This window comes from Chlamydomonas reinhardtii, chromosome 3, assembly GCF_000002595.2.
Source record: "Chlamydomonas reinhardtii strain CC-503 cw92 mt+ chromosome 3, whole genome shotgun sequence".
Lineage (NCBI taxonomy): Eukaryota > Viridiplantae > Chlorophyta > Chlorophyceae > Chlamydomonadales > Chlamydomonadaceae > Chlamydomonas > Chlamydomonas reinhardtii.
Genome location: NC_057006.1, coordinates 4,692,804 through 4,720,224, shown reverse-complemented (window position 1 = coordinate 4,720,224; position 27,421 = coordinate 4,692,804). Strand labels below are relative to the sequence as shown.

General features: G+C 67.2%; 7 protein-coding genes across 7 annotated transcripts; 4 read left to right on the top strand and 3 right to left on the bottom strand.

Annotated features, from left to right (window-relative positions):
* Window positions 1-150: 150 nt before the first annotated feature.
* CHLRE_03g177900v5 (uncharacterized protein) lies at window positions 151-4,002 on the top strand. Its single transcript, XM_043060994.1, has 9 exons — window positions 151-441; window positions 531-600; window positions 874-1,048; window positions 1,362-1,425; window positions 1,622-1,726; window positions 2,055-2,222; window positions 2,627-2,776; window positions 2,994-3,131; window positions 3,449-4,002. Exons 1-9 carry the CDS (start codon window positions 358-360, stop codon window positions 3,533-3,535), a joined length of 1,041 nt encoding a protein of 346 aa, XP_042926123.1. The 5' UTR covers window positions 151-357; the 3' UTR covers window positions 3,536-4,002.
* A 48-nt stretch (window positions 4,003-4,050) lies between these two features.
* On the top strand, window positions 4,051-10,606 carry CHLRE_03g177850v5 (uncharacterized protein). The gene is made up of 11 exons (XM_043060993.1): window positions 4,051-4,134; window positions 4,224-4,468; window positions 4,685-6,068; window positions 6,439-6,558; window positions 6,915-7,074; window positions 7,374-7,448; window positions 7,549-7,773; window positions 8,055-8,297; window positions 8,480-9,444; window positions 9,668-9,841; window positions 10,103-10,606. The coding sequence occupies exons 1-11, from the start codon at window positions 4,124-4,126 to the stop codon at window positions 10,416-10,418; spliced, it is 3,918 nt and encodes a 1,305-aa protein (XP_042926122.1). The 5' UTR covers window positions 4,051-4,123; the 3' UTR covers window positions 10,419-10,606.
* A 54-nt stretch (window positions 10,607-10,660) lies between these two features.
* CHLRE_03g177826v5 (uncharacterized protein) lies at window positions 10,661-11,883 on the top strand. The gene is made up of 2 exons (XM_043060992.1): window positions 10,661-11,089; window positions 11,281-11,883. Exons 1-2 carry the CDS (start codon window positions 10,758-10,760, stop codon window positions 11,693-11,695), a joined length of 747 nt encoding a protein of 248 aa, XP_042926121.1. The 5' UTR covers window positions 10,661-10,757; the 3' UTR covers window positions 11,696-11,883.
* Window positions 11,884-12,040: 157 nt separating this feature from the next.
* CHLRE_03g177800v5 (uncharacterized protein) lies at window positions 12,041-14,126 on the top strand. The gene is made up of 4 exons (XM_001703211.2): window positions 12,041-12,329; window positions 12,528-12,614; window positions 12,842-13,058; window positions 13,445-14,126. The coding sequence occupies exons 1-4, from the start codon at window positions 12,196-12,198 to the stop codon at window positions 13,667-13,669; spliced, it is 663 nt and encodes a 220-aa protein (XP_001703263.1). The 5' UTR covers window positions 12,041-12,195; the 3' UTR covers window positions 13,670-14,126.
* Window positions 14,127-14,138: 12 nt separating this feature from the next.
* On the bottom strand, window positions 14,139-20,040 carry CHLRE_03g177750v5 (uncharacterized protein). The gene is made up of 12 exons (XM_001703371.2): window positions 19,610-20,040; window positions 18,905-19,002; window positions 18,562-18,673; window positions 18,203-18,272; window positions 17,873-17,919; window positions 17,506-17,709; window positions 17,081-17,163; window positions 16,706-16,802; window positions 16,224-16,391; window positions 15,769-15,909; window positions 15,232-15,531; window positions 14,139-14,984 (listed from the first exon to the last, which is right to left on the bottom strand). Exons 1-12 carry the CDS (start codon window positions 19,691-19,693, stop codon window positions 14,766-14,768), a joined length of 1,623 nt encoding a protein of 540 aa, XP_001703423.2. The 5' UTR covers window positions 19,694-20,040; the 3' UTR covers window positions 14,139-14,765.
* Window positions 20,041-20,196: 156 nt separating this feature from the next.
* On the bottom strand, window positions 20,197-23,390 carry CHLRE_03g177711v5 (uncharacterized protein). Its single transcript, XM_043060991.1, has one exon. It carries the CDS (start codon window positions 23,257-23,259, stop codon window positions 22,144-22,146), a length of 1,116 nt encoding a protein of 371 aa, XP_042926120.1. The 5' UTR covers window positions 23,260-23,390; the 3' UTR covers window positions 20,197-22,143.
* Window positions 23,391-23,448: 58 nt separating this feature from the next.
* CHLRE_03g177700v5 (uncharacterized protein) lies at window positions 23,449-27,190 on the bottom strand. The gene is made up of 7 exons (XM_043060990.1): window positions 26,828-27,190; window positions 26,376-26,426; window positions 26,093-26,230; window positions 25,654-25,863; window positions 25,187-25,469; window positions 24,996-25,077; window positions 23,449-24,856 (listed from the first exon to the last, which is right to left on the bottom strand). Exons 1-7 carry the CDS (start codon window positions 26,939-26,941, stop codon window positions 23,470-23,472), a joined length of 2,265 nt encoding a protein of 754 aa, XP_042926119.1. The 5' UTR covers window positions 26,942-27,190; the 3' UTR covers window positions 23,449-23,469.
* Window positions 27,191-27,421: the final 231 nt, after the last annotated feature.

Here is a 27,421-nt window from a genome sequence, read left to right as displayed (position 1 = left end):
ATATGACATGCATATAAGCTAGCACAAGGATCACGTCCACGTGTGCAGGGCGGCAAAGCATGCATCAGGCGCTGAAATTGATTGGAATGTCAATCCGGGGGCCAGCAGCCTCTGCTTTGCAAGGTCACATTCCTTACAAGTAGTTAATTCAAAGATGTTCCAAGCTGTAACGTCATAGCTCTGTCAGCACCCCTGGATACCGCAAACCAATCTTTGCCCCGCTGCGCGCACGGATGCCGTGCACGCAATAGTTTCTTGGCTTCACCTGCTTGCTTGCATTTGTGTATCAAGCATCGTAAACGCAAGTCGCTTCCCTGGGCGAGATTGCTTTTCGGTCCGCCGTGAGCTGGTGATAAGATGAGCGGCAACGTGTGCATTCTCTACAAGTGGCCCGAATGCTGGGGCCTACCATCGCTATCACCGGCGTGCATTCAGGCCGAGGTGCGGGATTTCGCGGGAGAGTGCTCCCAGCATCGCCCGCCAAGCGCCTGATCAGCAGACCTGACCGGCTTTCTGCCCTTGTGCACCAGGCGTACCTGCGACTGGCGGGGGCGCAGTTCGCCGTGGAGGCGTGCCCCACTAGCAGCTCCTCGCCCACAGGTGCGTGCCGGGTGCGTGTGCGTGTCGCGCCGGGCCACACCGAGCTGTGCGCCCTGTCCAAATGCAAGCCCTCGCCCCGCTCCTTGACACTTGAGCACGTCACGAAGAGTTTGCGCAGGATCCTGGGCTCAGGCTGGCAGGGCCTCCGCCTGCTTGGCTGCCGGCTACCCGCAGCCACCTGCAGGCCCACGACAGCCACCATCCGCCGCCCGGCCCTACCCACCCGCCCATCAACCCACACATCCACGCACCCACCCGCCCACCAACTCACAGGCCAGCTGCCAGCGCTGGAGCGTGACGCCTTCATCTCCCCCGCTGAGCCGGACGAGTTCGCGGCTGCGGGTGCGGTGCTGGCCTACGCCAAGAAGCACATCAAGGACCTGGACGCGCCGTTGTCGCTGGCGCAGCGGGCCGACCTGCTGGCCTTCACCAGCCTGGTAGAGAACAGGTGGGAGGGGAGGGGAGGGGAGGGAGGGAGGGAGGGAGGGAGGGAGGGAGGGAGGGAGGGAGGGAGGGAGGGAGGGAGGGAGGGAGGGAGGGAGGGAGGGAGAATAATTACACATGGTAGTGGCGAAGCCACTGATGACTAGGGCTGACAAGGGAGGGAGGGAGGGAGAGAGGGATGGGAGGGTGGCAGGATCGGTGCTGGGCAGCAGGAGGCAACCTGCAGGGTCAAGGAGGTGGCAGAGGTGGGGCCATTGCGACCGTGCTGCCGTGTTGGGTCATGAGTCCACCACCTCGCCACTCTCCCCCCACCACAGGCTGAATGTGGCCACGCTGATGACTTGCTGGTGTGAGCCGCGCGGCTTCGCGGAGATGAAGAAGGTGCGGGCGGCAGCGCTGGGGCCTGGAGGCGGCGGGGTCAGGGAGCGGGGGGAACCGCGCCCGGGTAGAGAGCCCGGGGAGGCATGCGCGCTATGCGGCCGCCTCCTGCCCCCCGCCCCCCAACACCACGCCTGCTGTCTACTTCGCTACACTTCTATGTACCAATCCTTGCAACCCCCCTTGCCTGCTGCTGCAGGCGGCCTACGGCAACAAGCTGCCCTTCCCGCTCAGCCAGCTCATACCCTGGAGCAAGCAGCGCGAGGTGCGGCGGCGGCTGCCGGCCCACGTGGAGCCGGACCAGGTGGGCGGAGCGGGGAGGGGGGGGGCAAGGAGGGGGTGCGGAGGCACGTCGGCGGTAGGATAAAGAAGGGATAAAAAAGACAAGACTACACAGGGGGCAAGAAGGGGGTGCGGAGCGCGGGGAAGGGAGAAGGGGGTGCGGTGTTGGGAGGGAGCTTGGGCCTGCGCGCAATGCGGGTCCCGGCGACTCGGCGCTCTGCATGGCCCCGGGCAGCGCCAGTCGCTGTGCAGCGGCCAACAAAACAAAACGCGCCGATACTCGCAGTGCCGGGCCGCAGCCTGTGGCGCCAGACCTGTGCCTGCCCCACTGTTCCCGTTTCTCCCCGCAGGCCTTCGCCGACGCCGCGGCGGTGCTTGACGCGCTGGCTGACCGCCTGCGCTCCAGCGGCGCCGCCTTCTTCTTCGGGTCGGCGCCCTCCAGCCTGGACGCGCTGCTGGCGGGCCACCTGCTGTTCTACCGGGTGTCGCCGGCGGCGGCGCCCGTGCTGCAGGACAAGGTGCGGCGGGGAGGGCGCGGGGGCGGGGAGGCTGGGTGCAGGGGCCGGGGGCGGGGCTGCGGGATGAGGGGTGAAGGGGAGGGGGATGACGCGGCACAGGGGGATGGGCAGGCAGGGGCCGGGGGCAGAGGCAGGCGGTGGGGCGGGGAGGGAGAGGGGAAGAACTACGCAGAGGGGAAGGGGCGGGGGAGAGGCGGGCCGGAGGCGGGCGGCGAGCGCCTCAGCTGCATCGCCCGTGCATAGCCCGTTGCAACGTTCCCCCGCCCACCCGCCCATGCCTCGCCGCGCCAACCCACCACCTACCCACCAACCTGCAAACACCGGTCCTCCCCGGCCGTTGGTACTTCATACTTGTGATTCCATCACTCCGTTCTTCATCACGCTGAACGGCTGTCTCCCCGCAGGTCCTGTCCCAGCCAGTGCTGTGCGAGTACCTGGACCGGCTGCTGGGGAGACACTTCGCGCTGCCAGCCACACCCCGGGCCGCGCTGGAGCAGGGCGCAGGCGGCAGCGGCGGCGGCGGCGGCGGCGGCAGCTGGTCGGACGCGGCGCGGGTGGGTGGGTGTGTGGGTATGTGGGGCGAGCTAGGGTAGTGGGAGGCGGGGACGTGGAGCGCCATTGGGGGCTGTGGAGTCAGGCATCTGGAGGGTAGCAGGCGTGGCTCTGGCGCGCTGCCTGCCAGGCAGGAGGTCACAGGCAAGTTGCGGTGCCAGTCCTCTGCAGCGACGCACACCCGCATCGCAATACGCATGCGCACGTGCACAAACACAGGGCCAGAAGAAGGCTCCGCCGCCCAAGGTGGAGCCCAGCGCGGCGGAGCTGACGTTCCGGCGGCACAGCACCTACTGGCTGCTGGGCGCGGGCGCGGCGGTGGCGGCGTACGTGCTGCTGAGCGGGCAGTACGTGCAGGTGAGGGTGGGGCGTGGTAGGGGGTGGGGTGGGTGGGCAGGGTGGTGGTGGGTGGGCAGGGTGGTGGTGGGGGAGACACGAAGGCGCATGGCGGTAGGAAGGTGCGAAGAATGCGCGGCTGCGGGGCTCGGAGAGCAGGGCGTGGGCGTGTTGGATGCCGGGAGGCATGATGGGCCATGTCATGCGGCGCCGCGGGCGGGGGCGGGGCGGGGCGCTGCGTTGCTCTGTGCGACTACTCGAGGGGAGTGTGTTGGTTTGGCCCTCTGCCGCACCCTCACACTCGCGGCACCCTCACACCCGCCCGGCCCCCCGCGCAGTTCGCCACGATGTTGGAGCATGCGGCGGAGAGCCTGGACGACGACGGGGACGACGGCGATGACGACGACGACGGCGGTGATGAGTAATAGACAGCGCGTTGTGTGGCAGGAGCGTGCAGAGGCGGGGGAGGGGAATGCGCGGGTGCATGATGGGTTGTGTAGTGTGCGGTGCTGGGTTTCATGCATGTGTATTCGGGAACGCTTGTGTGAAATGGTGTTTGTTGCACGGGTTGGTACCGCGGGGGGGGCCGCGTCCTGATGGCGATGACATTTGGACGTGTGGTAAGGCAGGGTGTGCCGCGGGGGGAGGTGTGAAGTGGTCGGGTGGCGCAGGGTTTGGACACGCATTCGGACCAGGCGTTTACCGGCGAGAGAGAAAGGAGGCTGGGCCCAAGAATTCCAGGATGCAGTCGTGTGTATGCATTTTTGGGCCGTGTTCAGAAGAAGAGTCGGGGCAGCAGGATGTGGCAGCGCGGGAGATGCCTGAGCAAGGCGCGATGACGTGGTCCCGCCGTGTGGCGGGGTGGGGGACAAGAATGTAAGCGCGCCAGTGGCTTGATTTTCGCTGTCTGACTCTTCGGTCGGAATTATCAGCAACAACACCAGCTGCGTACTGCACTCACAACGACTGCTGGGAGAGGCGCAAGTTCGCAAAGAGCCGCGGCAGCACCAGAAATGCCGCCCAGGTGAGCTCTCCCACCACCCGCACCAATTTGATGTGTGTGCATCGTAAAGATGCTGATGCCCCGGTGTCTGCTACTCTTTCGCACCGCAGAGGAGGCGGAGGAGTGGGCCCGGCGCAGCAGGCCGCTGGGGTGCCGCAGCAGGAGTCGCGGCAGCAGCAGCCGCAGGTCGCAGCCAAGGAGACCGCCGCCGCCATCGTGTCACACGTCATAGACACGCAGCAGGGCAGAGATACCATCGGCGTCGAGCAAGCGCCGGGGCCGATGGCGGTGCCGGTCGCTGGGACCAAGCAGCCCGTCCCGCGGGTCCCTGACAGCGCTGGCGGTGGGCCGCCGGGTGAGCTGGGTTGCTGATTTGGGTTGGGTCGAGCACACTGCTGGACACAACCGGGAAGCCTGTCATGTTTAGGGAGCCGGGACTGGCTTTCCCGAAGTCGGAGTTCGTGTCGGTGTGGCGGCGTGGGCTCCAGGCGGGCAATTGTTTTACCACGGCTGGTTCAAACCTCCACCCGACCGACCACGTATCTCGTGTTGCTGCCCCTGCACCCTGCAGGCGGCGGCCGCCCTGCAGGGGAGGCGCTGTCAGTGTCAAGCACCGGGCTGGAGGGGGGCAAGGCGGTGCCGCCCCACTCCGCCGCCCTGGCCGCCGCGCCGCCCAGCCCCGACATCCGCCGCGACCAGCCACCGCGCGCACCCCAGCACCAACACCAACACCAGCACCACCAGCAGCAGGTCGGCAAGGGCACGGGGCAGGCCGGCGGCGACGCCGGCTTTGACCAGCGGCAGCAACAGCAACAGCAGGAGCAGGGCGGGCAGCAGCACCTGCGGCCCCAGCAGGTGATGGGCTCTGGTCCGGCCCTGGGGCGGGCGACCGACGCAGCAGGCAGCGGCGTGGCCGATGCCGCAAAGCGCGGTGCGGAGACCGCGGGCCGTGCCGGGGCCGGCGCTGCTCAGCAGGGTCAGCGGGGCGTGGAGGGGGCGGCGGGGGCGGCCCGCCGGGGTGCTCAGGCCGCGACTGAAGGCGCCGGCGGTGCGGCGGAGGCGGCGGGCCGGGCGGCTGGAGGGGCGGCGGCGGGTGCACGCGGCGCCGCGGAGGCCGGGGGCCAGGTGGCGGGAAAGGCGGCGGAGGGCGCGGCAGCGGGCGCCCGTGGCGCGGCTGCGACGGCCGGCCAGGCGGCGGGTAGGGCTGCGGAGGGGGCGGCCGCAGGGGCGCGGGGCTCAGCCGAGGCGGCTGGCGAGGTGGGTGGCAGGGCCGCGGAGGGCGCTCGCGGCGTGACTGAGGCAGGCGGGAAGGCGGCCAGCAAGGCCGCGGATAGCGCCGCGGCGGTCGCCAAGCAGGCGGCACGGGCTGGCGGCAAGGCTGCTGAGGGCGCGGCGGCAGTACCCGCCGAGGCGGCCCGCATCGGCGGCGCGGCGGCCAAGCAGGGCGTTAGGGTTGGGGTGGAGGGAGCCAAGAGCGCCGTGGAGGGGGCGCAGGCAGTCACAGGCGCTGCGGTGCGCGGCACCGAGCAGGCGGCGAAGGCGGCTAGCGGCGCCGCCAAGTCCGGTATCGAGGCGGTGGCGGCGGGCGCCAAGGGCGCGACCCGGGTCGCCGGCGCCGCCGCTGACACCGCCGTCAGCGCCGCCGAGCGCGGGGCTCGCGCTGCAAGCGAAGTGACTAAGACTGCCGCGGACGTAGGCTCACGTGCCGCCGACAAGGCAGCGGGCGTCGCGCGGGGCGCCCCGTCCGCCGCCGCCCGCGGCGCCCGCGGCGCCGCCACCGCATCCCAGCGCGCCGCCAGCACCGCCGCCGCCGGCGCGCGGGCGGCGGCGCGCGGCGCGGGACAGGCCGCGTCTGCGGGCGCCGCTATGATGAGCGCTAGCCTGGAGGCGGCCAGTGACGCGGCCCGGGCGGCGCTGCACTGGTGGTACGTGCTGGCGGTGCAGCTGCCGTACAGGTGGGTGCGGGTGCGCGGGTGCGGGTGCGGGTGCGGGTGCGGGTGCGGGTGCGGGTGCGGGTGCGGGTGCGGGTGCGGGTGCGCGGGTGCGGGTGAATGTGCGGGTGTGGGTGCGGTTGCGGGTGCGGGTGCGGGGGGCTGGTGCGGGTGCGGGTGCGGGGGGCTGGTGGGCGGGGGCAGCGGGAGAGAGCCGGCAGGAGAGGGGCACGCCTTTGTTGTGACACGAGAGTTGTGTAGTCGGAGACGCAGATGCGGGCCTGCGCACGTGTGTGCGTGTCGTGCATCTGCACTCAGCCCGACGCGCTGAAGAGATTTGCGCGTGCTCACGTGGCACCACCACCACTACCCTGCCGGTTCGTTCTCCTGGCAGGCTGCTGAGCGGCTGGCTTCATGTGCTGTGGCTGGTCAGCAGCGCGGTGGGCGCGGCGGCGGCGCGTGGGGCGGTGTGGTCGCTGGACACGGCCGCCTGGGCTGGAGACGGAGCCTACAGGTGGGATGAGAGTGACGCGTCTCAACAGCTTGTGCCTCAGAAGCCAGAAGCCATTGCTCTCAATTAAATGCCTGTCTCCCAAGCCCATGCTCACCAAGCTCGGGGCAGGGCAGCTGCCGGAGCTTTTAGTCGCTCGGCCTGCACCTCACCCGCCGCTGGTGCAGTCAACCGACCCTAATCTCTCTCTCCGCTCCTGACTCCACTCCCTCCCACTCCCCCTCCTTTGTGCTCCCTTCTCCTCCCTTCTCCTCCCTCCTCCTCCCTTCTCCTCCCTCCTAATCCCTCCTCCTCCCCTCTCCTCCCTTCTCCCCCCTTCTCCTCTCTCCTCCTCCCTCCTCCCTCCGCCTTCGCCTCAGCCGGCTGCTGAGCGGTGTGGTGTCGCTCAACCGCGGCATGGACGCCGCCATCAGCGCCACGCCGCCGCTGGTGAAGGGGCAGCTGGCGCGGGCGGCGGTGGTGGCGGCGCCGCAGGGCCGGGACCTGGCGGACTCGCTGTCCAACAAGTCCCCGTCGCAGGTGGGTGGGCTGCGAGGATGGAAACGCGGTACCGGATGCCCTGAAGACTGCAGGGGGGAGGGAAGTGGATGGGGGGGGTCGTGATGTCGGGGCGGGGATGAGGACTGCGGCATCGTGCCCGTGACCTAGGGTGTTTCCTTGTGTGTATGCGCGCGTGCTGGGGCTGCGGTCTGAGCCGTGTGGGTGTTCAGTGGAGGCCATGCGCGCACGTGCATGCGGGTGTCTTGCAGCCGATGCCGCGGCTGCAATCACACGGATTCCCTGCCCGGGCCTGCCTACGCCCACACGCTCCTATGCAGGTGGGCAGCATCTTCAGCGGCCTGGCCTCCGCCGCGGCCGCCAGCGCCGGCAAGCAGCAGCCGCTCATGGCGGCGGTAGGTGGTGCGGTGGGTGGCGCACGTATGTGCTCGTTATGCCCAAACACACACACATACATACTCACGTACTCACGTACCCTCCCTGCCCGCCCTCCAGCCTCCCTCCGAGGACCTGGTGGAGCAGGTCAACGCCGCCCTGCACGCCGCCTTCGACCGACCCGATGTGCCGCTGGAGCCGCAGCAGCCCCAGCCCCAGCCGGCAGCAACAGGGGCCGCGGGAGCTGACGGCAGGCAGCTGCAGCAGCAGGACACGGCGGCAGGCGGCAACGGCGGCAGCGGGCTGCGAAGTGTGGACCGGCTGCGGGACCAGCTGGTGGACCAGGTGGGAGGGGCGAGCGGGAGACGGGGACGGGGGGGGGGTTTGGAGGAACCGTGTGGCTTCCGTTCCCCCTGGTTTAACCTCCGCCGCCATGCCAACATGACCAACCGTGTTGCCGTCCCTGCCCGCGCTCCATTTCCCATGGATGGCTTCTTCTCACGCCTGCCCCGCTCCCTTATTTCCGGGTCGTCCCCTTGTGTCGAGTTCTGGTCTTGGACTCTTGGTTGAGGTGGGCTCGGATCTGACTCACCCCTCCTCCTCCGCCGCCGCCCCCTGCCTGCCAGGCCCGGCTGCTGGTGTGGCACGTGTGGATGGTGGGACGGCTGCAGCTGACCGCCGCCGCCGAGGTGGCCGCCGTCACACGCGGCATGTGGAGCTGGCTGCTGCGCTGTGCCGGACACCTGGCGGCGGCGGCGGCGCTGCTGGCGGCTATGGGCTGGGCGGCGGTGGCGGGCGGCGCGGTGGCGGCGGCGGCGTGGGCGCTGGGCGCGCTTGTGCGGCAGCTGCGGAGCGCGGCGGTGCTGGAGGTGAGGGGCTGGCAGCTGGGGGCCGGTACCAAGTCCAGTAGCGTAATACCGGTAGGCGGGCAGTGGCAGTAAGTACAGTTCAGTTGTGTTGTTGCCCGATGCCGGAAGGGGCTTGCTACGAGTTGCGCCGAATCGCTCGTTGCGCTGTGCTCCCGTGCTCGTTCGTGTTTGGCACTGGGCAGGTCCGCGCCCGCCGCGTGTGGGCACCGCTGGCCCTGCGCGCCGTGGACACGGCCCTGGCGCTGGCGGCGCCGCTCCTGGGCGGCAACGGCCGCCAGCGCCTGCCTACTGCCGGAGTTGCAACCACAGCCGCAGGAGCCGCAGGGGCCCCGCCCGGCACGGCGCAGCCGACGGACGTGAACCAGGGGGGCAAGGCTGTGGAGGAGCAGCAGCATGGCAAGGAGAGCAACGGTGCCGGTGCCGGCGGCGGCGACAAGGCGGCGGCTGAGCAGCGGGAGCTCGAGGGCAGGCAGGCCGCGGCGCGGGATGCGACGCCGGCAGCGCAGCCGCAGCCGCCGCAGCAGCGGGAGACCGGCAAGAAGGTCCCCCAGGAACAGGCTAAGGAGCAGGCTAAGGAGCAGCAGGGCGGCGTGGTGAACAAGGCGGTCCACGCCGCACAGGCTGTCGGTGGCGGCGCCGTCAACGCCGCCCGCTCCGCTGCTGACACAGGGCTGGCCGCCGCCGGCAAGGCCGCCTCTGCCACCACCGACGCGGCGGGCGCGGCGGCGGGCGCCGTGGGCGCCGCCGGCGCCAAGTTGGCGGACGCGGCGGCCGAGCCCCTCGCTGCCGGTGTTAAGCAGGTCGCGAAGGGCGTGATGGACAAGGCGGAGGAGGTCGCGGGCAAGATGGGCGGCGCCGGCTCCGCCGCCACCCCTGGCTCCGACACCCGCGCTCCTACTGGCCCCAGCAGCCAGGGTCCTGCAGCGGCTGGTGCTGGTGCCGGCCCTACAGCTCCCGGCAGGGATGCCAGTGGTGGTCGTAGCGGTGCACGCGGCGTCAGTGGCAGTGGTGTCAGTGGCAGTGGCGTCAGCGGTGGCGGCGGCGGCGTCGCGCGGTGGTCTGTGTGGGACACGGTGCGCGGCTGGCAGGACTACGCGCGGGAGACGCTGCTGGCGGTGCGGGCGGCGGTGGCGCGCCTGGTGCCGCAGTGAGTGCCGCGGCGACAAGGGCAGCGGGAGGAAAGGGCTTTTGATGGACAGCGTGCGCTGCGGGCTGGCTGTTTGGTGCACCAGTATTAGCCAGGGGGGCTCTTTGCATGACCTACTGCGTGTTTGCTCCATGGACCAGACCCACTGAGCATTACCTCCATTACTCACACGTCACACCAACACCACACACACACACACACACATTTACACACCCCGCTGCAGGGACGCGCTGCAGGAGGAGGCGGCGGCCGCCCGCGCCGTGGACGAGGGGCTGGGCCTGGGCCGCCTGGCGGTGGCGGCGGAGGCCGCCTACCGCTCCACGCGGCGGCTGGCGGCGGCCTCGCTGGCGGCGCTGGGCGACATGGCCGGCAACACCGCCGCGGACCTGGCGCGCAGGTGCGCAACACGTGGGCGGGAGGCGGCAGGTGGCGGCGGCTGGCTTGACGTTGGGGGCAGGTGATGTACCTGAAATGGATCGAGGCAAGGACGGTCGCCGGTGACCGCTGGGGCGCCCTTTTTCCATTTGCGGTCTCCGGATGAGGCTGAGTGCCGTGCGTGTCTTCTCTTCCAGCTGTTGCGCCTGCTGCTGCCCCTCTTCACGCCGGCCGCCCCCCACACCGCATCTCTCCCCGGCCCTCCTGCCTATCTGCCCCGCAGGTACCGCGTGCCGCTGCCCAAGCTGGCCTGGCTGCACAGCCGCGCCACCCAGCTGGCCAAGGACCAGGCCGTGGCGTCCTTCGCCGCGGTGGCGGGGGCGGGACCCGCGCACCTGGTGGCGAGCGTGGTGGGAGCCGCACCGCCGCCGGGGGCGGCAGGCTCGGCGGGTGGGGGCGCGGGTGGGGGTGGGGGCAAGGAGGAGGTGGGGGCGAGTGGGGGTGGGGGCAAGGAGCGGGTCGGCGGTGCCGAGGAGCCGGCGGAGCAGCAGGGGAAGCAGGAGGGCGGCGCGGGGCCGGAGGCGGCGGGCAGTGGCTGAGCGAGTTGGAGGGCGGGGGATGGGCTGGGGGTGAGGCCGTGGTGCGTGTTGCTGCAGCCAGGTCAGGTAAAGCTTTATGTGCTTTGTTGGCGGTTGAGCGACTGTCATATGGTACGTTGCATCATAGAAAGCTAGACGGTGGCGCGTAGAGGTTTGTAGGGAAGCGGGACAGAGGTAGCTTACCCGGGTGGGTTCCAAAGTTGACCCCATTGGACTCCCGCTACGCGGCGCTAGCGGTGGTCGAGAAAGGTCCGCAAACGCCTCCTACTCGCCTGTAACAGGGCAAAGCCTTCAATCTACTGCCAGAAGTTCTCTTGTCCGAGCTGGAAAGGGACATACATGGGAGCAAGATGCAGAGCCCTTGGCCGCGACCGCACAAGCAGCCCGCCGCAGCAGCGGCCACTGCGGCTCGCACGCAGCAAGAGCAGCGTAGCAAGCGCCCTGGCTGCAACCCTGCTGGCAGTAGCGGCAGCAGCAGTAGCAGCTGCGGCAGCTCGGTGCGGGCCTGACGCCAGCACAAGCGACGACCCGCCGCGTGTGCCCGCGACCACTACCGCCAGCAGTGGTAGCAGTAGCAGTGGCAGCGCCGCCAGCAGCAGCGTGCACTACAGCGCCCCGGGACTGCCTAGCCTCCACCGCCGACGGCTGCTGAACGGCAATGCCAAGTTCAGGCGAGTGGGGGGGCCCTCGTACCGATACCGTTCTTGTGGGACCCTGGGGACCTGTGCGGCGGCAAAGCACGTTGGCCGGGTGCTGCATGCGGCACCACTACCGCCTGCCGCTTCCCTCCGCCAGTGCCCCCAGCCACTGCCACTGCCACTGCTGCTGCTGCTGCCCTTGCCATTACCCCGCGCCGCCGCAGCCTGACCTGGTACGGACTGGGTCAGCGCAAGACCAACTTCGCCGGCACCGTCACGCCTGACGCCGGAGTGCAGGGCGCGCTCAGCCGCACCGTGGGGCCGCCGCTGCCGCCATCCGCCAAGGGCGGCGGGGCCGGAGGCGGTGGCGGCGGCGGCGGAGGCGGCGGAAACGGCGGCGGTGGCGGAAACGGTGATGGCGGTGCCGGCGGTGGTGGTGGGGCGGGCAGCGCCCGGCGGTCGCGTAGGCCTGGGATTGCGCCTGGGGGCGGCACGATTTCCCCGTATAGTGGCGGCGGCCTCAGTGCGCGGTCTGCCGGCGGCACCCTGCCCCTCACGCAGCAGGGGACCCCGATCGCGCCGGTGCTGGGCGGGTCGGGGCAGGGTATCGGCGGCACACCGGCGGCAGGGCCGCTGTGATTATGACGTGAAGTGCGCCAGGGGGCGGGGAGCCGCGGGCTCACAGGTTGGGTCGGTCGAGGAGGACGTGTGGCAGGCACGAGGCCGCGTGGGCAGGCTTGGCACAGCGAGCGAGGAAGCGAGCACGATCTTGACTGCATTGATATGAAACTGTTGGCTGTTTGCGAGGCATGTAAACGCAGCTGTCTGTCCAGAAGGCCGGGTCAGACCGGGCGCAGAACACCCCCGCCATGCAGCGGAAATGGCGTGTACGGCCGGGCCGGGGCCGGGGCACAAAAGCGTGGAGCGGCCCCGCTTTCTGTCTCACTGCTTTGAAACCTTCTTAGACAGCCAGCTCTTGCTCTTGCTCGTGCTCGTGCTCGTGCTCGTGACCCCTCTTATCTTATATTCGGCCGGCGAGAACCCCCAACATCTGCGGCGACATTTGAAAAGGCGCCATCTGCAGCGCTCGCTTTCTGCAACTCAAACGTTCAAGTTCGTTTGTGAGACATATCCCAAGGATGACAAGCCGCATCCTGCGCTTGGCGTCCGTAGCGGCCGTCCTGGCGCTCGCTTCTCTGGGCGCGGCATCGGCGGATGCTGGCTGGATCCCCGCGCGCAGCACCTGGTTCGACATCGGCCCGGACCTGAGCACGTGGGTAATCTGGCAACGAGCAGCCCGCGGCTATGGTTGTTCTGGTGCTGAGCCTGGACCGCTGGGCGCGGGGGGCGCTCTTCGGGTCTTCCTCCCCCCGTCCCCTTCCCGCGCAAAATTCACGCCGTCGTTCGCTCACTTGCTGACGCTCCATTGTTCCCCCTTGCCCCTGTCCCCACCTCCTTGCGCTCCGAGCAGGGCCAACTGCCACTACTCGTGGACTCCTACCGGCCGCAACGTGGGCGCCTTCAGCGACCAGATGGACGGCTTCAGCTCCAGCTGCGGGTGAGAGCTAGAGCGGCACGATAACGGGGCCCGCTGGCTCTGCGGCCTCCGCGGATACTGCTCATGCGAGGCCGACCCAAATTACCCGCGGCAGCCGCTAGCTCCAGCGTGCAGCCTTCAACCGCCTGACCCACATCTCCCCCTTCTTGCGTATCTTGCTTGCTAGACCAACACCCTCCCCTCACGTCCCCTTGCCCACCCTTTCTGCTCCCACCTCGCCCCCCCAGGAAGTGCTATGAGGTCAAGTGCCGCAACAGCCAGATCACTGACGGCTACGGCCAGAGCATGGACCGCAGCAACGCCTGCTTTGACGAGTCCAAGTCCGTCATCATCACCATCGCCGACGCCTGCCCCTGCCGCTACCCCAACAACGAGTACTCCAACCAGCGCTGGTGCTGCGGCGACATGAACCACGTGGACCTGTCACGCGAGGCCTTTGAGCAGGTGGGTGTGTGCGTGTGTGTTCGTGTGTGCAGCGTGCGTGGGAGGGGAGGCGGCCGTGCGGGGGCAGGTGTGACAGTGCATCCATATGGGTATACGGGGTTGGGCTGTCGGGTTTGCCCCCGCGGGCTAGGGTTGATTGGCAGGGTCGCGCCAGCTATATATGTGGCATGTGGGTCGGGTTTGTACACACACCACGGTCCCAGCCATGCACAAAAGCGGTGCCGGTAGTATCCGGACCTACCCCTCCATGGGGTAGCCTGCGCGTCTTCACCTACGCTCCACGCGCTGCTGTCCGCCTTCCTCAACCCTTCTTCCCTGCCCCCTTCGGTTTACTAGTTTGGGCTGGTATTTACACCCCCCCCCCCCTTACACCACCCCATCGCCAGATTGCTGACCTGGGTCTGGGCGTCATCGGCCTCTACATGCGCGAGGTGGACTGCGGCGCCGCCGCCAGCACCGGCAGCGGCACGCCCACGCCCACCTCCCAGTACTCCTCCGGCAGCTCCCAGGGCGTGCCGCAGCAGTCCGCCGGCAGCAACGACCCCAGCTGGGGCGGCTGGGGCAGCTGGACTCCCAAGAAGGGCGGGCGCTGGGGCCGCCACCGGGTGTAAACTTCTGTCGCCATGACACTGAGGCTGGGCGTGGAGGCCGGGTCAAATCTTTGACCTAGTCATGTGGACATGCGCGGGGTGGTCGCAGCATCAGAGTGGTGGAGCCCATGCTTTAGCTGCGGGTTGCTACTCTTGCGCTTCTGTGCGCATTCATGCACCCGCGCACCTCATGTCACATGCAAGACATGTACTAATAGTAGCCACTGACGACCAGGGCTCCCTGTATACAACATAACGACGGCAGTATAGGGCCTGGATGATGTGAGGTGTGTGCGATTGGACAGGGGCAGGGGCAGGTTGGCATAGTCCCGTGATGCGAGGTGTGTGTGTGTGTGTGTGTGTGTGTGTGTGTGTGTGTGCGTGTGCGTGAGAGCGGTCCGTGCAGGAGGTACAGTGTGGACAGAATAAGCAGGATGTGTAGATGGCATGCCCCGTGTTGATTCTCACCCTCGAGCAAGTGGATGTGGAGCCCCAAGAGTACTGCTTCAGTTGCAGCGGGAAGGTACACATGCTGTTGCGTATCAGATTGTCAGCCATGGATCGTGTAAACCCATATCGTGTCCGAAACTGCCAAACTATGTGCCGGCGTGTAAGTCATGGCCACAGCGCCTATCCACGGGTCCTGCATCGTTCTAGGCGCAGCCCACTTGCCCCCCCTCCTAAAAAGCTAACAGCACAGCAGCTGTTCTGTCTATCGCCGGTGCCCTCCAGCACTCTACAGCGCTTCTACCTACTCAAGCACAGTTTAGACGCGCGCTCATCAACCTTGCAAAAGCTCCTCCGCCCGCAGCAGCTCATCAATCTCCCAACACCCAGCAATTGTCAGTACACCGCCGCGCGGACGCTGCTTTATTCAATCCATGTGTGGATACCCACCCAGCTCGATGCCGCACACTGAGACGTAGCACGCGCTCTCCATTGCTCCACCGCTACGTTCCCTGGCTCACGCTTGCACCGCACATCTGCACAAACCCATCGTTGTATTGACAACATACTAGTCCTCTATGTTTATCTCTTTCTGACGCTCTGTCTCCCTCTCTCTGTCGCACACTCACCAGCCCACCTACACGTCCAGCATCGCAGCCGTTGTGCCTCTTCACCCCGATGCCGCTGCCCCGCCGCTGCTGCTGGCGGGTCCTGACCCCCCCGCCGGCTTTTGACTGGGCATCCCAGCCGGCGAGATCCGGAAAGAACCTGGCGACGCCGCGGCCCTCCGAACCACGGACCCCGACCCGGACTCTGGCGCTGCCCCTGTCCCTGTCCCCGCCCCGTTGCTGCCTGCTGACCCATTTAGCTGCTCCACCGCATCCGTACCCTGCGAGGGCAGCAGCACGGCAGGCACACGCGGCAGATACGGTAATGCTGTGATGAGGCCGTGCGCCGTACATCGGCAGGTTCATCCCAACAAGCAAGCAAGGCGCTGGACCTGCGCTGGTGGCTTGAAGCGGCAAAACTCACTTCCCCACGTCCTTTCCCTCGACATCGCTATCAGCCCTAGTCCCCTCCCCCTCCCCGCTTGCCTACTTGCCCAGCTCGGGCAATCATCCTGCGCCCCCACTCACCCAGGAGTTGCGCGCCGCCGCCTCCGACTGCTGGTCCGGCGAGTCCACGTCCGTGCTCCACAGAGTGGGCTGGATCACCCGCCGCCCCTCGCCGGCCGCCGCGGCCGCTGCCGCCTCCTCCGCCGCCTCCTGCTCGGGCGTGCCGCGGCGCAGGTGCGCCCACAGCGTGCGGCCGGTGCTCTGCAGCGCCCGCACGCTGAAGAACACCACCACGCCGCACCACACGCCCCACAGCTCCCAGCCCATGGCGCGGCTGACCGCCATGAAGCCGCCCAGCGCCACCAGCGTGATGATGTACGACTGCGCGTGGGCGGTTGGCGGTTGGTCATTTGAAATGCGGTCGTGGTGCATGGCAAAGCTCAACACATGGCGCCCAGGAAACTCACAGTGGCGTCCCATCACACCGATCGCCTATCCAGCATGAACGGAGCCTCAGCTCGGCAGCTGGCATACAAACGCAGCTTGGCGCGGGCGTCTCCTTGCCGCTGTGCCTTCCCGCCTGCAACGCCTCACGCCTCCTTCACGCGCCTCACGCACCTGAGCCACATACTTGGCGTCGCCCATGCCAATGTTGACGCCGCTGGACACCACGTCAATGCCCAGCGCGAACATGGACGCGGACGCCAGCGCCGCCACGTTGTTCATGTGCGGCCACACGTCCACGTCGCGGGTAAACAGCTGGGGTGTGTGTGTGTGTGTGGGGGGGGGAGGTGACAGTGAGGCGCGGAGTCGCATGCGAAGCACGGTCTGGCTGACGCCCTGACACCCTTCCACCCTGCCCCATTCCATCCCTCTTCACATGCTTCCTGCATCTTCCGCCCCGTCCTTCCTGCTGCCGCCTCGCCGGCTTCCCGCTACCTCCCGTGCCCCTCCCCTCTCGCGCATGCAGCGACACACCACCATGCATTCAACCACACATGCATGGATCCACCCATCCGCCCAACCGCCCATCCCAACCTCTGGAACCCCAACTTCCCAACCCCCCGCCGCACCTGCGGCGCCAGGCACGCCAGAGCCGCCAGCACGACGCCGCACAGCACGCCGCCCACCGCGCCCAGCCCCACTAGCAGCGTGATGCCCGCCCGCTTGCGCCAGCCGCGTGTGCCGGGCAGGTAGGTGAGCGCCGCCTGCTCGAAGGGCGTGATGGTCCATGACAGCAGCTGCGCGCATGGCCGAGGGTCGGGGGAGGGAAGGAGTTGGATCGGGATCCAGTTGCGGAAGGAGAGGCCAGGCCAGGCCAGGTGGGTCTGCGCCCGTGTGCCAACCAGCACACCGCAACAGCAGCACTGCGGCAGGATGCGCCGCACGGCCCTCCCCTGCCAGCACGGCGACACCCCATGCCGCTGCCTCTGCCCCGCACCCCAGCAGCATAACCCACAACGCTCTTAAGAACTTCCGCACCACGCTATCCTCCCAACGCGCTCCTCCCCCACAGCCGTCCCCCCTCCCCTCCACCGTTTCTCTCATGACGCACATTCCACACGGAGAACAGCGCCTGGTGCGCCGCCAGCTTGATGGTGCACAGCGTGGCGGCGGTGGTCTGGATGAATAGGTATGACACGTTCTTGCACCTGTAGCCGCAAGCCGCAAGCACGAAGGGGGGGGCATGTGCGCGTGGCGTGCATGGTGAGCATGGGGGACTGACAGGCCACTGCGCCACTGCGGGACCTGACTCATGGGCCGTGGCCGCTGTGTGCATGGGTGTCCAAACATCCATGGCATGGACCACACGAAAGGGACCCTCCAGCCCAAGCCCTCGAGCCCTAAGGCACCGCCCTCACTCTCCCTGGCATTCTCCCTGCCCTCCCCGTCTCCCTGCCCATCCCCTCCCTCCCTCTCCGACGCTCACAGGTAGGTGATGGACAGCGGCCCCATTGTGGTCAGCAGCTCCCACAGCACCTCACGCCGGGGCAGTGTCAGCCGGATGCGCAGCTGCGGTGGGCGTGGTGGGCGGGGCGCGTGTAGGCCGTTAGGTGAGCGGTGGGGATGTGGGGTCTGGAGGCCTGGAGGCAAGGCAAGACCCAATACCTATGCCCCGGAGGCCCCGTCCGGTGCCCCGCCGTCCGCCGTCCTGCGCTCCGCCTTCGCCCGGTCAGATCCCAGTCCCCCCTTTCCCCGCTCCTTCGCCTTGCCCCACTCCACCTCTTCCATCCATCCTTCCGCATACGCACACACACACACACACACACACACATATGCCGCCGCTGCCTTGCGCGCATCCTTCCCTTGCGCTCTCAAACACACGCTTCTCCCCTGCCCCCGCCCCCTCCTCACCTTGCCGCGCTTGGACAGCGCGAAAAGCAGTGCGATGGCGCCCACGTACTGACACGCCACGGTGGTGATGGCTGCACCCGCCAGCCCCCAGCCCAGCCCCGCCACGAATACCACGCTGCCCACCAGGCTGACCAGCACTGACACCGCCACGGTGATGGCGGGCGTGAGCGAGTCCTGCTGAGCCAGCAGGCCCGACTGAGCCACCTGCACCATTGCGCGGTTGGGGTTGGGGTTGCGGTGTGGATAGGTTGGAAAGAGTGTGTGTGTGTGGGTGCGTGGTTTAGGGGAGGGGTGTACGGCACCTCTATTGGCTGCCAGCCCGGCTGCCAGCCCGGCCCCAGCTGCGGAACCCGTGGGCGCCACGCACCATAGTCACGAGCACGGCGGGCTGCGCCAGTCCCCTCAACCGCACATCTGTAGGCAGGAGCAAGGCGTTGGAGTCAAGCACAGGCAGCAGGCGGCAGGGAACGCAACGCTTCACGTCACGCCGCGGCCAGCCCTCGCGCGGGCTCCAACGCGACCACGTGCCTCACACCCCGGGACAGCCCTACGGCAATCCCGCCCTTCAGTGCTTGCTCCTGCAGCTGGTCCCTGACCCCGCAGCGGGTCCCCCGGAGGCCCTACGCCGCCACCCCGCCACCACCCCGCCACCACCCCGCCACCACCCCGCCAGCAGCGCTGGCTCGGGCTCACTCACACTCGGCAGACAGCGGCAGCAAGCTCATGTCGCGCACGCCCGTGGCCGTGATGATGGCCTCCGGGAAGGCCTGGCGGTCATGGGGTGGTGGCGGCAGCCACACACGGGGAGTCACAAACGGAGGGCGGACACGAGTTCGTGGCCACATTGCATCACGGTGGCGCCTGAGGACCACAACCCACCTCAATACCTACCCGTCCCCCGCCCCGTCCGGACCCTTGGGTGTGGTTACGCATTCCCTCCTGGCCTTCATGCACGGCTAAATCCCCCTGACGACCCTTCCAAACTACCCCCGCCCCCAGCGCTCGTGCGTGCTCAACCCCTTCCGCCCCCTCCCCCGCCGCCCCCGCCCCGTGCACCTCGAACAGCAGCATGGTGGCCACGCCCAGCACCGCCGCCATGAACACGGCCGTGCTCAGCACCTCCTCACTGCGCCGCAGCCGCCCGTCCCGCATGAAGCCGGCCAGCAGGCTGCGGCGTGCCGTGTGTGTGCATGTGGGCACGTGGGCGTGGGGGGCGCGCGCGGCATGATGACAAGGGAGCAAGTGCTTACGCCACTCACGGCGCGTCACACGACCGCGCATGGCACGTCCACTCGCAAAAGCCTTGCTCGCAGCCCTCGTCCCTTGCTCCTGCCCCATCCCTGGCTCCTAGCCTCCCGGCGACCCACCCCCCGGCTCCCCCCGCCGCCCCCAACCCCACCTGAGTGACGCAACCTGCAGCGACTGGAACATGTACTGCGCGAATGAGAACACCAGGTTGGCAGGGCCCAGAGCTGCCAGCTGGGTGGTGCCCGCGAACTGCAGGCGGACAGGAGTGAGTGAGTTCGAGAGGGGGGAGAGAAAAGGGGAGGAGCGACAGGGGACTGAGAGGGGAAGGGGGTTATAAGGGGTCGCAGCTGTGCAATCGGGCTGTGGGGGATACGTGCCAGACTATCCAGGAGGAAGGGGCCGGAGAGGTGAAGGCGGCAGCAAGGTGTTGGGCATACAATGCTGGCGGGGCGGGGTATCATGGGGGGCTCACAGCATGTGTGGCTGGTGACCTGGCGTGAAGGAGCGTGCCTCAGCGCCCCTCGGCGGCCACCGGGGCCTCATTACACGTTAAGGACGGCGGCAGCGTGTGGCTACCCGACAGCTGCTCGCGTGGGCCCGGTAGGCCACAGCTCCCGGGCACCCCATGTAGTACGACAGTGCATGGGAGCCGTGCTTGTCCCGGGACCACCCCGCGCCACCAAGGCCGACATTGTAACTGCCCTGATGTAGTCCCGAACATGAACTGCACTGCGAATGCGGCTTCTGAAGCAGCCTCTTCCTTCAGGGCGCTGGCTTGTGACGTCCTGGGCTCCATCCACTCCACTAAGCCCCCCCCCTGCGTCCGTTTGACGACACACGGTCCCCGCTTGCGCACCTGGCCGATACAGACCGTGTCCACCAGTGACATGAGAGGGTCTCCCAGGGGAATGAGTGTGGCGGGCCCCAGGAAAGACATCATGCCGCCTAGGAGCTCTTTTTGGTACTGCAGCACGCCTGCCGCGCTCGGCGTGGCTGGGGACTGCTGCTGCGCAGGCTGCCCGCCGGGCTCCTCGGCCGGAATTCCAGGTACTGCGCCTGCTATGGATTGTGGTGCCCGCAACACCCATGATGGTCTTTGCTCTTTACCGCGCACGCGTGCAAAGACGCATGGTCTTCTCTCTCGTGCGGTTAGCCGAGGTGGGTTGGTAGTCTTTCCTCTGAGTAACATTTGTTAAATTGCTGAATAAGACAATATCCAGGCGGCGTTGCCCAAGTCTCCTTGCGGTCGGAGTTTTCTTTGTCGAGCAATTACGCAGATAAGTTCATCGATGAAGTGGTCGTAGTTATCTACAAGAAACAATTTGACATGTGCCGCACGCCCATCTAACGAGACTGTTGCATGGAGTGCAAGTCCGCAATTGTCTGTGTGTGCCTGGCTGCTTTGCGTGGTCCGAACGCAAATGCTTGTCGGAAATGGTGCTATGTATTGTACCGTTCTACAGTTTTTGTCTGCACCGCCCGGGTAATTGTTGCCACCCTCCTGCCCGTGGTCCGTCACACGAGCCGCATGTGAACCCCTCGCATGGCGCCGACGGCAGCATGCGGTTCCCCTTGCAGCTCAGAGTCATTTGTCACAAAGTAAGCAGTGCCCCTTACACACACCGTACACCGTAGTATATTCTTATCTCGCAACTTACTACGTGGCTGTGGTGTTGCCTCCACTTCCACTGACGGCCGAAAGCCACTTGACTGCAGCAAGCTCGGCGCTGCGGCGTCCCAGTTCAGCATATCAATTCGAATCCATAACACAGACATGAGCGCCGCAAACACATCGAGCGCACTGCTCATTGCGACTCCCGCCTGACACGGCGCGCACTCGTCACACAGCAGCGCGTAAACTGTAATTGTCCACTGTAATCGACGAACGCGTACGTGCACTCATGCGGTCATACGGTTCACGCTAGGCTTTCACTCAGCCGTAGGTGGGCTGTGCAGCAGGCTGCCACCGCGTATGTCCACACGTATGCCACGGCCTCCATAGCCGTGGGGGCACAAGCCCCCCCCCCCCCCGACCAGCACCATGCAGTCCTACCACAACCGACATGATGCACGGCACGTAAATGGATCGCATCTTATGCCCATCCTCTAACACGGCTCTCCATTTTGTCGAGCCAACAGGCTGCAACACGGAGGAGACGCCCTAATGCATCGGCCCAGGTATGGACCCGTGGGCAGCTCGCCGCAATCACTCACAAACCAAAGTGTCCTCCTGCCGCCGACAAAGCCGACCGGCGCATTCGTCATCAGGAATCATCATCAATGCAACGCGCTGCTTCCTACAATCTCTACGGTAATGCAGAAACAGCGGGGCCGCGTACCTCGACACCCAGCGTACGGTACCCACGTGAACTACTGCTACGAAAGGCGGGCGTGCACCGCTCACCCATTACACACGTTCATCCATAATGATCATCAGGGCACCACTCACGACAGCTAAGCGCGCATGCCTCACAGTCAGGTGCCACCGCGGCGGCTCCCGCAGCGCCCCCGGTGGCTCACCCATGCGCGACCGTAGTGTGTTGGACGTACGGTGCGCCGCAATGCATGCCCCGGATTTCCCGGAGGGCTGGCCTTCCATGCCAGAGGACACGTGATGTGCGCTTTGTTGCGTGACGCAGCGCATGCACCCTTGCTGCGCCGTCCCAAATGGCACGCGCCCACGCAGAATGATGCATCATAGTAACCCTTCGCCCCCGCAACGTTACACAGCTCGAGCTACATAGTCTCTACACGCCATACAGCGGCACATATATGAATAACTTACTGCACGGTCTGCGGCGCCGCAGCCACACCCACTTTCTTACTGACAGAAGTCATGCTGGCGACGCGGTGAGCGATCGGCGACTGGAGGGGATGCTCATGCGCACTGCCCACAACACAGCCCTGGCTTTTGTCTTCGGCGCTCAGCGCACCACTCAAGTTCACGCTCAGTTCCTGACAAGGTCCACATGGCGCCAAGAGCGCGGCAACAGTGCGCGCGCGAGGGCCGCCGCCCCTGAAGCTTACCCATCCCCTCTCGACGCCCCGTAACCCCGCTCTGGTCGCAGTCGGGCTGATGACGCCGTATGCGAATCCCCCCAGCTCCCATACCAGGCGGCACGCTCCAATAGTGGAGCCATAACGCCCATCACATGCACCAAGAACTCGGCACATGCGCCAGCGCTGCGGGCGCCTGCGCCTCTCTGACTCTCCTCTCTTCCACTCTTCCCATTGTCCGGGACACACGATGCGCCCGTGAGCGCACAGGTGCCGCCGCCCATTGCCTTCGGGTGTCATAGCCGCGCAAGCGTACCCGCCCCTTGCTCCTCCCGCCATGCCATCCCTCTCACAGCCTCTCTGCACAGCGCTCCTTAGCTGTGCCTCGGCCACTCATCGCGCGCTGATGCCGGCCAGTTCGTCATCAAACAGCCCAAGCAGCTCGCTGTTGGCGGCATTGGTCTTGAACATGGATGCAGTCATGGGCGCCATGCCGCCGCCCGCGCCAGGCCCTGCGCCGGCGCCGTTGAGGTTGGCGATGAAGTCCTCCGGGATGTCGGGAATGCCGGAATCCGTGATCCCCGGCGACAAGCCGAGGCCACTGAAGGGCGACGGCGCGTCGCCCGCCGACACCCGCGGCCCAATGTCCATTGCGGTGGCTGCCGAGCCGCAGCCGGTCCCGGGCGGCATGACACCCATGTGCATCCCGCCGCCCCCGCCGCCCCCGCCGCCACCCATGGCGTGGGTGAGCCAACTAACGCCCGGGCTGCTGCCGGCAACCTGCTGCTGCGACTGCTGTTGCTGTTGCTGGTGCTGCTGCTGGTGGTGCTGGAACTGGTGGTGGTGTTGCTGCTGCTGCTGCTGCAGGAGCTGTTGCTGTTGTTGCAGCGCCTCCTGCTGCTGCTGTTGCTGCTGCAGGGCCTGCAGGTTTTGCATAGACCCAAGCAATGGCGCGCCCGGCTGCTGCTGCTGCTGTTGCTGCTGCTGCATGCCCTGCTGTTGCTGCTGCATGTGCTGCTGCAGCGCCTGCTGGATGTTGTAGCCGCCACCGGCCGCCAGCAGTGGGTGCAGGCCCACAGCACCCATGCCGCCGGCCCCAGTGCCCTGCATGCCCATCGCCTGCATCTGCATCGGCGTCAGCCCGCCCTGCATCCCACCGCCGCCAACCATCATGCCCTGCCCGCCGGCGCCCGGCCCACCGCCTGGCTGCGTCGCCACTTGCATCGGCCCCATGGGTGTCATGATGGTCGTCGTGCCATGTGTGGGGAACATGGACTGCCCGCCTCCCGCTGTCGCGCTCCCCGGCTGCCCGCCGCCCCCTGCGCCCTGCTGCCCCGCCGTCAGCGCATACACGCCGTGCGGCGCCATGGCTGCCGCCGCCATGTGCCCCTGGTGCACCTGCATCATGCCTGCCGCCGCCGCAGCTGCTATGCTGGGAAACGCCGCCATGTTACCACCGTTAGCCGCAGCCGCCGCCACCAGTGCCGCCTGCTGCTGCGCCAGCAGCATCTGCGTTGCGTGCTGCAGGGCGACCGGGTCCGGCTTGGGTTTTGGCTTGGGCTTGGTCGCCGTGGTGGCAGTGCCGCCGGGGCCCACACCGTTTATGACGGCGTTCTGCACCAGCCCCGGCGGCGGCGCACCCTGGTAGCCCATCTGGTTTAGCGCCTTGCTCAGTTTGGCGATCTGCCGCCGCGGCCAGCGCTTGATGCCGTGGCGCCGTCAGGCGCGCTTGAGCGTGGTGGCGCATATGCCCAGGTTGTTGGCGGCCTCCTTCAGGCCCAGGCCGAACTGCGCCTGCAGGTCCTCGAAGCGCAGGCGCTTGCCGGCGCCGCCACCTACGCGGTTGTTGTTGCGCGGGTTGCCGCCGCCGCCACGCTCGTCGTCGCTGTCGTCGTCATCGCCGCCGCTGCTGATGTCTTCCTCGTCGCCGTCATCCCCCGCGTCGCCGGCGGCGGCGCCCGCTGCTGCTGCCTGCACGCGCGGCGCGGAACCGCTGCGAGAGAGCTTGTTGTTCATGGAAGCTGCGGCGGCGGCTGCCGTGCTTGCCTGCGCCACCGCCTGCTGTATTGCGGCCTGCTGCATCTGCGCCGCAGCCTGCTGCTGCTGTTGTTGCTGTTGCTCAGCGGCGGCGGCGGCAGCGACTGCCGCCACCAGGGTGTTGGGCCCGGCGGCGTTGGCGTTGGTGTCGCCGCTGCACGCCTGCGCCAGGCCGCTGCCAGTGGTGGGTGGCGACGGTGTGGACACGGCTGCGCCTGCTAGGTGCTGAAGCGGTCCTGACGATCCCACCGTCACATCCATCATCATTGGCCCCTGTTGGTGCTGGTGCGGTGCCTGCTGCTGCTGCTGCTGCTGTTGCAGCTGTAGCTGCTGCGCCGCCAGGGCACCGGGCACTGACATAGACTCCGACATCCGCGCCTGCCGCACCTGCAGTGCCTGTGACTGAGCCTGCTGCTGCATCTGTTGCTGCTGCAGTGCCTGCAGCTGCTGCAACTGCTGTTGCAATTGCATCTGCTGTTGCTGTTGCTGCTGTTGTTGTTGCTGCTGCTGTTGTTGCTGCTGCTGTTCCAACAGCGCCTTGATCTGGTCAAGCGCGGCGTTGCCGGCGTTGCCCTGCTGCGACAGCCACGCCATCAGCTGCGCCGCGTTGTTCGGGTCCAGAGGCGGGCCAGGCACGGGCGCGGGCGGCGTCATCGCCTGCCGCGCTCCAAGGCCGTCACTAGTGCCGGCGCTGCCTGCCGTCTCGAGCTTCAGCAATGCCGGTGCGCTGCCTGGCAGCAACCCCGAGCCGCCTGCGCCCGCTAGCCCCGCCGCCGCGCCCCCCGGCCCTGCTGCATGCCCGCTGCCGCTGGCAGTCAGCTGGGACATCCCTTGGACCGGCACCGGTACCGGCATTGACAAGGCGACGGAGGGCACGCCTGTTCCTGCACCTGCGCCCGGCGGCGAGGTGCCGGCTGCCGCCAGTGGCCCCTGCATGGTCTGCGGGCTGGAGGACAGCTTGATGCCGCCCGCGCCCGCGGTTGCGCCGCCCCCAGCGGCGGTAGGCATGTGCACGGGGCCGCTGCCTGCCGCCCCACCGCCGGCGCCGTGCAGGTTGCCGGTGGACACCCTGCGCACCGCAGCGGCATGCAACATGTGCAAACAGGGTCAAACCGGTGCGTGGCAGGACGCAGGTGGTTGCACGTCAGCAACCCCTGGTGATCCACGCAATAGCATAAAACAGCAAACAGCTTCCCACGCCGGCGCACCTGGTGAGGGAGGTCCGCTTGGCGCCCCAGCTGCCCACTTCGTCCTGCCTCGAGGTGCTGGGCGACTGGTGCTCGCGCTCCTCTGCGGGCGACACAAACGCACATGTTCATGACTGCCCAGCCCTTCCATGCCCATGTACGCCTCCCCCATCGCCCACCCATCGCCCAGCTCCGGGCCCTTGGCAACGCACCCGTTGCAATCACGTTGCTGGACGCCGCTGGCTCCTTGTCCTCCGCCACGTCCGCGAGGCGCGCGCTGCCCAGCCGCCGGTGCAGCCCCTGCCCCTCTCCATTCGGCGACAGCCGCGCGGGGCCCGAGCCCGCGGCCGCAGTCCCGCCAGCAGCACCCGCCGCTGTGCCCGCAGCGCCACTGCTGAACTCCGACGCCGGCAGCATGTCAATGTGCATGGGCCATTTGCGCAGGCCCGCGGCGGTGGCCGCCGTCTCCAGGTCGATGGTGAACAGGTTCACATTCTGTGCCACACCATACGAAAGCAAGGCGCAGAGACAAGACCTTAGGAGCCATGCAACGCACGGCCCTGCACGCGCCGATTCCGCCCTGGACCTACCAATGGTCTGCCCCAACCCACAAACCGTGCGCGGCCATGCCCTGCATTGCCTCCGCCTAACCGCCTCCACCTCTGCCTCCGCCGCACACCTGCAGCGACGCGGACAGCTGTGACAGCACCGCGGGGAAGGTCACGTCGCGGTCGCCCTGTACCAGCTCGAAAACGGCCAGCGGCGTGTCGCGCGCGTCGGAGCCGAAGATGGGGATGATGAGCGTGGAGTGCACGCGGCAGCGCTGCGCCTCGCTCACGCGCAGGTACACCTGCTTGTCGTACTTCTGTACGTTGTGCGACATCTCCGGCTGCGAGGGGCGGCGGCGGCGTGGCGATGCGTGGTGTGGCGCATCGCGCGTCAGTGCTGGGTGGGGTGGTCTGTTGCTGCTTTGAGCAGTAGATGGCCCCGAGAGATGCCGCGATGGCGCCATCTCAATCCCAGCACACGCATCACGCTTTGCGCCCTTACCCGCCCACCATGCATCCTGCACACACCGCCTGCCGCGCTGCCAGCTCCTCCCGACCCCCGCGGCGCACCTCCAGCGTGGAGTACACGCGGCCGATGGCGCCCATGAGCGACGGCTTCATGACGTCCGTGGAGAAGCGGTAGCGCACCGACACGCAGCGGAATAGCGCCAGAAGGTCTCCCACACCCGCCACCGCGAAGGGCAGGCCCTGTCAAGAAAGGCGATGCAATCAGAAGTGACGGGCCATCCGTGCCCACGTCCGGTGCAGTCGGGAGCCGGCAGAGCCAAAGCCGGCCCCAAGTACATCCAAGCTAGGCCTCAGTCCCAGCCACAAACCCCATGGCCAAGCGCACCTGACAGCTGAGCACTATGGTGCCGTCGTGCGTGCACTCCGGCATCCAGACCTGCGCGGACGGGGCGTATGCGGCAGTGGTTGTTCACAAGGGTGGTGTCAAAAGCCGCTGCACGTCGACGAGTCGCTGAGCCAAGGGAGTATTTCGGTCAACTTCGGAGCATGGCCGCTCGCAGAACCTACGGAGATGGCTCGCATCACATCGGTCACACGGCCAAGGCGAAGCGCGTCCACCTAAAAAGATGTATTGATTCGGCACCGACTTCGCGCGCCCGACTTGGTCCTGAGGAGTCCATCAGGACCAGTTGATTCTCGAGCAAACCAATGATTCAACCCACGGCCTCCAACCTTTCCGAGCGCGCCCAACAATGCCCTATTGACCCGAAAACCCCGCCTGCCCCTCTTGGCCCTTCGTGCTCCCTAAAGCCTGGCCCGCTCCTTTCAGCCCCACACCTGAACGAGGGCCCCACTCTTGACCGTCGCGAGCGTGCCGGAGACATCCAGTAAAGCCCTGCTCAGCCGCTGCTTAAGCTCCCCGCCGTTGTTGTAAGCCATCCCTGTATTCATTATGCCAGCTTGCTTTTAGGAGACGCCCGCCCGCCGGTGGACGCCTCGCTGCGCGTCGCCCGACAGCGGGGTTCCTAGCGGGCCTTCACCAACGCCTCCGGGGCGCGACAGAAGTTCTGGAGAGCTAGGCAGCCCATAAGGACAGATTAAGTGCGTGGCAGCAGGTCTTGCGCAGAAATACTCGGTTCGCACCAACACCGCTCCATAAAGCCCTGGTTTCAGTATGCGCAAGCTAAGTGGCAGCACGGTATTATGTGCGATACTAGTTGGTATGGCACGGAGAAGAAAGTGGACAGGGCGCACGTGGGAGGGGCGTTAGGGGCAAATCGATGGGGCCTTCATGTGGGGTTTCGTCAGGTTTCCCTTTTGCGCACAGAAGCCCCCGCGCACTCAATCCTAATTGTATGGCAAAACAGCTTCGACCCCTCTACTGTGCGTTTATTGACTGGCTGACTAACGCTGCCTCGCGGCCGCCACGAT